Genomic DNA, 9,506 nt, shown 5'->3' with positions numbered 1-9,506 from the left:
AGCCTCAGTTTCCCCATGAGTAAGATGATAAGAACACAGGCATCTCAAGGCTGATGAACAGACCAAGTGAGCTAGCAGAGCTCGAGGGCCTAACGCTTCGGGGCTGGAGCGGAATGTGCTTGGTTCGGTGTGGCTGAGGCGCATGCCCACGAACAGTGGTCACAACACAGCCCCTGCCCCTCTGGCCCCAGCCGCCACTGACCTGTAGGACTCCGGCTCACGATGATGGGGGTGGCAGGTGCTCCCGGGCTGGGGCTTTCGCTGCTCGGGGACGGGCTGTAGACAAACACCTCCTGCTTGAAGGGCGAGGTCGTGGACGGCTGGCTGCTCTGGGGAGAGAGGCCGGGTGAGTGAGGCCAGCTCCGTCCTCAGTGGCCCCACAGGGTGGCCCGTGCCACGGCAGGTCTGACACCGTCACTGCCCTCCACTTTCCACGTGGACCTGATCTGGCTGCCGCCCCCAGAAGTGCCCCTGACCCTCTCCTCTCCTGCCGGGAACCCCATGACAGGGACCCCATTCAGGCCTCTGGCCCTCTGTGGCTGTTCCTGTGTCACTGGCAGGGAGTGGGGACAGCTGATGACTGGCCCACCTCCTTCTCGTTTCCATACTGCCCACCCCCCCACCCCACCCCACCCCACCCCCGCCCCAGAGCCCGGATGGGGCTCCACCCCCCGCAGCTAGTTTGATGCACACGGCAGGTGTCCGGCTGGGCCCAGGGCACCCCTCCGTGCTCCCCAGGGTTGGGTGGAACCACACCTACCCCACTGTCACACTCCTCCACGGCCTCCCCCTCCCCCGCTGTGCTGCTGAAGCTGCTGGTGCTGGAGGAGGAGCGGGAGATGTTAGCTCGGCCATTCTCCTTCAACTTTACGAAGGGCCTGTGGGGAAAGGAGCGGGACAGGCCTGGTCACTCACCAAAGCCCCCCCACCCCCACCCCAGGCAGGGCAGACCTGGCAGGGACTGAGCTTGCCCACCAGTGACTCCCCGTGCCCCCTGCTGGCTGGCTTCTGTGTTCCACAGAGTTCTCCAGGCAAAAATGCAGGCTCTCAGCAGAGCGCGCATTCCAGGGCTCCAAGTGGTTAAAGCCAGCCCTGCCCCCACCCTCGCTCTCTTACTTCTCCTTGTTGGGGCAGATTTCTGGAGAGCTAGGATTGGATGAGGCCTCAGACTTTATCTCTTGAGAAGAGTGTGCACCATCCGGGGTCTTGGGGTTGCTGGATGCACTGTCACTAAGGAAAGAGAAATAAAGAGGGGTGAAGCCATGCGGCCAGCCGCTACGCCCCCAACCCACCCCCAGGCCTGATATAGGCCCAACCAGCTCTCAGCACCACAGGGCCTATGGGGTCACGGCACCCCCTGCCAGAGCACAGCCACCAGGACCTCCACCCCCCTGAGCCCCACTCCAGCCACAGTGGACAACAGGGTTTTCTGCTCCATCAGGGGCTACCTTAGGCTCCTAGGCAAGTCAAAAGCGATCAAGCAAGAGTCCTGGCCCGATGCCCCCAAGCCCACGTCCACTCCCCACCTATGCTGGCCATCCCACCTGGCAGAGCTCTAAGTCAAGAACAGGCGGGTCTATGACGCCCACTCCCACAGCAGGGAAATAACCCAACGCACGTGGACTCCGTGGCGGGGCTGGCAGGGTCACCGTGCATAACACCCTTCACACAGGCCATAATACGAGCTCCCTGGGTCTGTGTGACGAGGTGGCTGGGAAGGGCATCTTGGTAAACGGGCTACTCTTGGCCAAGGGCCCAAGGGCTTCCTTCTCTTGGAGTTTAACAAAGACCATGTACTGACGCCCACAATTTGTCCTGTGCCCCCTGGTGGGGACAAGATGGCCTTGTCTTCAACACAGTTTTTATAGCAGCTTTACTGAGACATGATCCACATACAATTCACCCACTTAAAGTGTATAATTCAAGGGTTTTTAGTCTATTCACAGAGTTGTACAACCATCACCACTGAGTTTAGTCCGCCCCTCCCCCAGCACTGGCAACCACGAATCAACTTTCCATCTCTCTGGATTTGCCCGTTCTGGACAGTTCATACAGATGGAATCACATGACGTGCTGTGGTCTTTTGTGACTGGCTTCTTTCACTTAGCACAGTCTTTTCAAGGTTCATCTAAGTTGTAGCATATATCAGTACTTTACTCCTTAAAAAATCCCATTTTCCAGTTACAGCACATTTTATTTATCCCTTCACTGAGAGATGGACATCTGGATCATTTCCACTTTGGGCTATTATGAGTAATGTTGCTAGGAACATCTGTGTGCTAGTTTTCATGCCGACATACGTATTCCTTCTCTTGGGCATATACAGGAATGGAACTGCTCGGTCATATGGTAACTCCATGTTTAACTCTCTGCAGAGCTGCCAGGCGGTTTTCCAAAGCAGGTGCATTAGTCTAGACTCCTATTAGCAAAGCCTGAGGATTCGAATTTCTCCATATCCTGGCCAACACTTGTTATTATGTGTCTTTTTGATGACAGCCATCCTAGAAGCATGAGTGCCTCAGTGCACTTTTAATGAGGCTGCTAAAGACCTCCTAATTGTCCCTCCAAGCAGGGGTCTGGGCCATGGTGCAGGGCTTCTCTGCATGTCTGACACAGCGGACCCTCCCTCCTGGAATTCCTCCTCTCCAGGCTTTCTTCTCGTCTTCCTTCCCTTTCTCCCCTTGCCCCGAAATACTGGTGTTCCCCAGGCATTCTACACACTCCCTTGGGTGGTTGTATTCGTTGCTCCATCTTTAAACACCACCTATGCCCCAGTGACTCCCTTCTGCAGTCAAGGCCTGGCTCCTAAGCTCAAGACCTGCCTTCTGGCCACTGCAAATTCTGCATTTCTCTACTGGGTAGGCCGTAAGGACTCTCACACGTACAGGTTCCAGAGTCTTTCATCCCCCTCCGTAAGCCTGTTCTTCATCCTGCATGCCCGAGCTCAGGGGCTGGTGCCACCATCCAGGGGGACAACCTGGAAGTCAACCTAAATGTCTCGCTTTCCCTCACAAGACTGTAAGCTTCTGGAAGGCAGGTTTGTGTCTTCTGTAGTTCTTGCCTGATCACTGAGCCCAGCATGTAGCAAGCACTCAAGAAACGTTGCTTGCTGAATTAAACAACAAATGGGCTCACCATTAAAGGATGAGAAAGACAATTAGCAAGAACGGGTTAAGTATGATGCAATATGAAAGCTGCTTTTAACAAAAGAGAAAACATTCTAGAAGCCCTGAGGGAAGTTCAATGAACTTCAGGCACGATCAGGGAAGGCTTCCATAAGAGAGGAGGTAAAGGAAGAAAAGAATCCAAGCAACGTTTCTAATTTGGGTCCAAATGCTACACGGACACTTCTGGAAAGTCCCGAACAGAGACTGGCCAAGTCTGCCTCAGTGGCCGGAGCAGAGGGAGTGACCGGGATGTGCCAGTATCCAAAGCGCGGGCCCAAGCTGGGGGGAAGCCATCTACCGAAGCTGCGCAAAAGCCCTCCCCAAGGTTGGGCATTGGCAGCGTGGCAGGACCCGCAAGCCCCGCACTGGACAGTTACCATCGTGTCCGGCCGTCGCCTTGGCCTTCGGAGCCTGTGTACAGCCGTGGGAAGAGCCCCGACCGCCGCTTGATGGGGCTCCGCGACTGGTTCTTCACCGCTGCCGCCGGAGGCTGCCAATAAAACCGCCAACATGAGCGCTCCCAGCCCACCCCAGACCCCGACTGCTCTCACCCCCCTTTCTGGTCTACAAATAGCTCCTGCAGCCCCCAACCAGTCTGGAGGAGATCCCAGAAAATAGCAAGGCAGCTGGGAAGGCTAGGATCTCCGTAACGGGAGCTGAGACCCCGAGACTCCAGTCGTTGCAGCCGGCTTTCCTGTGTTCTTCAGGCAAACCCCGTGGCCCCACATAATCATCACCAAAGACCAGAGCTCTGGGAGGAACAGGGGCCAGGGCCCCCATGAAGAGAGCCCAGCATATCAAGAAGGCCAGGACGGTTCAGGGGGTCACACACCGAGAACCACACGGCTGAGGGAGCCCTGGGAGTGACCTGGCCCAACTCCTCGCTTTACCAATGAGGAAGCTGAGGAGCCAAATGGCGAGGGGTTTGGGCTAAGGTTATGGAGCGAATTGCTGGCAGGACAGGGACGAGAACCCAGGGCCCCGGCTCTCCGTCCATTCCTCACAAATAACTGGGTCCAAGCTGGGCACCTCAGTAACAAGATGGAACGAGACTGGCAGAGCCAGGTCCACAGGCTGAGGGAACCCGCCAAGAATGAGGCTGTTTCAGCACACGTGGCGGGGGGGGGGGGGTGAGCGTGGGGCTGAGGAAAGGGAGACCGAGGCCGTTCTTCAGAGCCCACCTGCCTCTAGCGCAGGCCCCAACTTCTGCTGTTCGTGTGCTGTGCCACCTGGGGTGAGAAGCCAAACTCTCTGGGCCCCAGTCTCCTCACCCACAGAATGCGGATGACTGTCCCGCCCTGCTCCTTTCACAGACCTTCAGGGTGAACAAGATACAGCTGGGAAACTATTTGGTAAGTTCAATGAATTGTGTAAGACCACTTGCAATACTAACCCTTAGTATCAAGATGGGTGTATTCTCATGGAACACTACATCTAAAACTAATGATGTAATGTATGGGGATTAACATAAGAATAAAAAAATTAAAAAAAAAAAAAAGATGGGTGTATTCTGTTTGAAAAAGAAAAGAAAACCCTAGTCTATATGAATCCAAAGTCACTTTGTTCTTCAAATGGACCAGCTACGTGGTTCCTTCACCTGGCCAGTCGCTGGTGCAAGCAGACCAGGCCCAAACCCACTGCCATGCCAGGCTCTTGCCTTGGGAACTGCACACACAGTGATTAACAGCAAAGACTTTGGGTCGGGGAGACGTGGGTTCAAATCCCCAGCTCTTCAACTTAGCAAGTGACCGGGAGCAGGTCACTAAACCTCTCTGGGCCTCCTTTCCTCAAATCTGAAATGGAGAACACATCAGTTCCTACCTCAAAGAGCTGTGACAGGGATCAGATGAGAGAATGTCCGTGCATGACTTCGCTCAGGCCCTAGGGCACAGTAAGCCGGGGGGTGGCTACTGCGATTAATAACAAAGCGAGGCCACCCCTCCTGGGTCCCAAGCCCCTGGGCAGAGAAACGTGCCCCAGAACCACTCTTCAGGGCAGGCCCCGAGGAGGAGACCCAGTTGTCAAAGGAACTCCGAGAACAGGATAATGGGAGGGCTTCCAGGCTGGGCCAGCCCCAGCTGTGCCTGGGACGGAGGCTGCATTTCACAGGCGGGACCTGGGGTCACCCCCCAAACAGCCCCAATCTCCCCAGTGCCCGCTCTGGCCTCCTCACCCAAGCCTGGGTGAACAGACCCTCCTTCGCAGGCCTGCGGGGGCGGCTCCCCGGGAACCGTGTGCTGCCCCGGGGCCTGCGGCACTCACCGAGAAGGTGGCCTTGGTGACCTCCGTGCTGGTGTATGCGATGCCACCACTGAGGCTGCCGGGGATGCCCCCGCCATGCTGCTTCTTCTGGCTGCTCACCATGGTCTCCATGGAGTGGCTGCGCACGCGGATGGCCCTCTGTGGGGAGACGCGCAGGGACCCGATCGCCGGAGCCCGGCCCGCCGGCTGCCCCTGCCCTCCCCGTGGGGTCTGCAGACACAGCCCTCGGCTTGTGCACGTTCCTGCACCGTCCGGCCACACAGGGCCCTGTGCCCATTTAGGGCCACCAGAGAGCAAACAGTGACGTGTCCAGGAGGGGACGGTCGGATGATCAGGGGCTTGTTTGTCAGTGTGTGTGGATAAGAACAGGTAAAGTCAAGACTGCCGAGCCTATGGCAGGGACGGGCCTGGGAGGTGACAAATGCTCCCCCAGACCACTCTGCAGGTCTCTGCTGTTCTGGAACCAGACCCAAGGGCAGTGGCCACACTGAGGACAGCTAGTTAACACAGAGGGAGCATTCCCACAGGCCCTGGACCTTTTAGTGTTGCCCTAATTTTAGGAACACATCTGGTTTCCCTTGCTGACTGGATGCTCCTTAGAGGCAGAGGTCGGGTCTGACCTTCTCTGACTCCTCTCCTGCAACTGTCCCGGTCCCAGCACGGGGACAGACACACGGGAAGCACGCAGAAGGAAGAGTAGCCACATTTCCTGAGGACTTAGGATCGCCAGGCTCTCTGCGAAGAGCTCGAGATGTATTCTGACCACCAGCCCCTGGTGTGGATATCCTCCATCCCACTTCACAGGTAAGGCTCAGAGAAGCTAAGTGACCTGACCAGGGGCCCCCAGCTAATAGGAGGTAGAACAGAGGGCTGACACATGCGAAGATACACAATCGGAGACATGAGTTGCTCACGTAAAAGTGCCATCCCCACCATATTCCTCAATGGCAGAGCCACCGTCTCGTCCGATTTCCCCTCTTCCTCCATGGAAGAAGGGAGTAAATTACGATCAGTCTAAGGTGGTCGCCGAACCTCTCCCCTTGCCTGAGGGGATGCCTGCTGGGAGCTGGGGGGAAAGGTTTCCTCAAGGACAGCCAAAAGAGAGGTGACATTCTGCACCTGAACTGCAGTAGCCCCCGGGGCGTGACGGGTCAAGCCCGTGGGACGAAGGCCACAAGCCAGGATGGCAGAGGGGAAAGGGGAAAGAACCCGGATGCCGAGGACCCCACTGAGCCACAAGTCACCCCAAGCCTCCTCGTTAAGTGGGCTCGTGGGTTTTCCTTACTGGGGGAGCCAGCTGAGGTTCTCAGAAACTTAGCTTCAGAAAATGGACTCAGAAGGACAATGGTAGGGATGCAGGAAGCCGATTCAAGAAGGAGGGCCATTTGCAAACACGGCCACCCTGGAGACTTGCTACTTTTGCAGATGAGGCACGGAGCCCACCAGCCTCCTAGCCCTGATGTCATCCAGCCTTTGTGTGAGTCAAAGACAGCGCCTGAGGGACATCATCGCTCTCCCTTTCTAAACCACAGAAGAGAGTCGCCTAGCAACAGTTTCCAGCCAGCACATTCTATTAATTCCATCACCCAGAGACAACATTAAGTCACACAGCCTTTGAAAAACTGAGAGCAGGAACGGTGTGGCGCTGCATTGAGGTGTCCCGGGATAAACAGCAAGGTCCCTTCAGTGAGTCAAGTGCTCCATAAATCTCAGCACCACGACATTCTGCCAGTGCCCTCGTGGGTGTCAGCACCACCACCAACAGTAACGTGTCAGTTAATCGTGTATGTTCTGATGCATTCCTCACGGTCTCTTTCCAGGAAAGATTTGATGCAGTGTGATAGGCTCTGGTCTACTGAGCTTCATATCCGTGAACTTACTGAATCCCTACAACTCTGAGATGCAGACAGGACAGGCACCGATAGAAAAGGCAAACAAACAATCGCCCAAGGTCACGCTGCGGGTCGGAGGTGGAGCTAGGACCCAAACCCAGGCCCCTGGGCTCCAGATGAAAGGGTCCCTGGTATCCCAAAAAGGGGTCCAGATTGAACACAGAATTGAACCGGTTGATGGACTAAGGATGATTAGAAATCAAGGGCTCCCAGCCTCTCCACGAAAAAAGTCTCCAAGGCTGATGTCAGGGAGGATATTTTCTCCTCAGATGCCCCTTGGTGCTGCTGTCTGAGCCGACAAGGTATGTCTGAGGAGACAATGGGCTGGCTGGCAGGGAATTCCGGGGATGTACGGGGTGGCCATCTGCTGCTTGAAGCTAACAGAAAGAGGGCTGAATCCTGGTCTTCCCAACACCGTGTGTGAACCTCTCTGGCACACAGCCTCCTCGTCTATACAACGTGGTGATGGTCCTGCATGAGGACGCCAGGAGACCGTGTGTGCCAAATAGCTGGTGTCAAACCCGCTCACTGGGGGCCAGCTCTCCTGCCCCGCTCTGAGAGACCCCACGGTTGCTCAAAACTTTACCTTTAAGCCTGATTTGGACAAAATCACCCAGTGATATGGTCTGAAGTATTTTATGTTTCAATCTGATGTTGAGCTGGAAACACCAGCCTTCTCAAACCGGGCAGAAGATTCAGGGAAAGGGTGAAGAGAAAGGACAGTCTCCCCTCCGCTTGAATCTTCCCAGGGACGGGCTGCTCACTGCGTTCAAAACTGCCTGTTCCAGTGGTGGAGAGCCTGACCTTTGCAAAGGTCTTCTGTGCACCGAGCTGAAGTCTTACCTGTTCTAGACCTTGGAGTCTTTGGCTAGTCTATTCCGTATTTCACCCAACTGTCCCTCAACTGTCTGAGGACAGTCTTGAGGTCCTGAGTCTGCTCTCTTCCCGGCTAACCACAGCTGGTTCCAGTGTCCCTCCTCAGCCCAGGTGCTTTCCCAGCCCTCTGCTCACCCCATGGCTTACCTTGGAACAGGCTCTCCTTTGGAGGGGGGAGGGGCAAGAAAAAAGAGATGGTGTCACTTTCTCTTTATCAGCTTATGTCACTTCATGTCAGCTGGGGTTTGAGCTACCAGTCAGCATTACGCAGGGAACAAGTCTCTTCTGGGCCAAGCACGAGCCCTGCTTCCTTATGGGTTTGTGCTTCCTTATGCTTCCAAATGGGTTTTAGGAGTTGGCTCAATTCCACAAACTTAAGGGACACAAAGCACAGGCATGAGCACTAAGGGGGGGCGGGGTGCCTATCTGTGCCAGGCAAGCAACAGAGGGAGGGGTGCTTGGGGAGAAAGATGCCAACTGCTTGCCTCCTGAGATCACTCCTAATCAGGAGGCACCCTGAGGGACCCTGAGGACTGGAACAGGGTCTTCTGCCCCCCTAGCAGGGCAAATAAAGGATGGAGGTTGACAGGAGAGGGAACTATCCCTCCCATCTGCAGAGACCAGAGCTCCAACCCGTGAGCCACCCAGGCTGCCCCTGCTCGCAGGTACTTTGCCTGGGAAACCACAGCCTGGTGCTCTTCTCCTGCCACTGGGGGTCAGAGCGCACCAGAGCACTACCTGCCACCGCCCCCCAAAGTGCTGGGAGACAGTCACCTGCCGCGGCCCCCATTCTGCCACTGGGCCTTTTCCTCCCTGTCCTCCATTCCCCCTCCTGCATGATGACGTTAATGGAGGGCTGGGCTAGCTCCCTGTTTCTCAAAATGTGGCTCCCACGTGCTTTGCGCACAGATCACATGGCTACGTCAAGGAGCGTTACTTTTCATTACAGACCAATAAAAATTTCACCAACAGCGGGCAGTGGTGGAGAATGGCACTGAGAACAATGGCCTAGAGATCGACGCTTTTCAAAGGTGAATAACGTACATCTCTTTTATAAAGGAAAATATTCTTGCAAGCCCAAGAATACATCCACCGACACCACCCCCCACCCCCCCCAACACCCCCCCAACAGTGGCTCCATGGGCTGCATTTGCAAGATACCTACTTATTCCACAGAACTGTCTTTTAATTGTGTGTTTCACTGCAAAAGTTTAGTCCCTATAATTGGAAATATGTATATTTTTAGATGATCATCTAAGTGGAAATGCAAAATTTTTAAGTGTTGGTAGAACTGGCAGATTCCTGAGAC

The 9,506-nt window shown here is 55.4% G+C and overlaps 1 protein-coding gene across 1 annotated transcript; it reads right to left on the bottom strand.

Annotated features, from left to right (window-relative positions):
* Nucleotides 1-89: 89 nt before the first annotated feature.
* Nucleotides 90-9,291, bottom strand: LOC115937706 (rap1 GTPase-activating protein 2-like). The gene is made up of 5 exons (XM_081811179.1): nucleotides 5,430-9,291; nucleotides 3,545-3,657; nucleotides 1,117-1,230; nucleotides 761-878; nucleotides 90-329 (listed from the first exon to the last, which is right to left on the bottom strand). The coding sequence occupies exons 1-5, from the start codon at nucleotides 5,538-5,540 to the stop codon at nucleotides 90-92; spliced, it is 696 nt and encodes a 231-aa protein (XP_081667305.1). The 5' UTR covers nucleotides 5,541-9,291.
* Between the last annotated feature and the right edge of the window lie 215 nt (nucleotides 9,292-9,506).

This window comes from Leptonychotes weddellii, unplaced genomic scaffold (genome assembly GCF_054177405.1).
Source record: "Leptonychotes weddellii isolate Sample4059 unplaced genomic scaffold, ASM5417740v2 HiC_scaffold_6099, whole genome shotgun sequence".
In the NCBI taxonomy this organism is placed as follows: Eukaryota; Metazoa; Chordata; class Mammalia; order Carnivora; family Phocidae; genus Leptonychotes; species Leptonychotes weddellii.
This window is presented reverse-complemented; position numbering and strand designations above follow the sequence as displayed.

Coding starts and splice junctions, on each gene's coding strand:
- LOC115937706 (XM_081811179.1), bottom strand. CDS start 5,540: ATGGAGACCATGGTGAGCAGCCAGAAGAAGCAGCATGGCGGGGGCATC. Junction 1,231..3,544: donor GGCGACGGCCGGACACGATG/GTAACTGTCCAG, acceptor CTCTTTCCTTAG/TGACAGTGCATCCAGCAACC. Junction 330..760: donor TGGAGGAGTGTGACAGTGGG/GTAGGTGTGGTT, acceptor CTCTCTCCCCAG/AGCAGCCAGCCGTCCACGAC.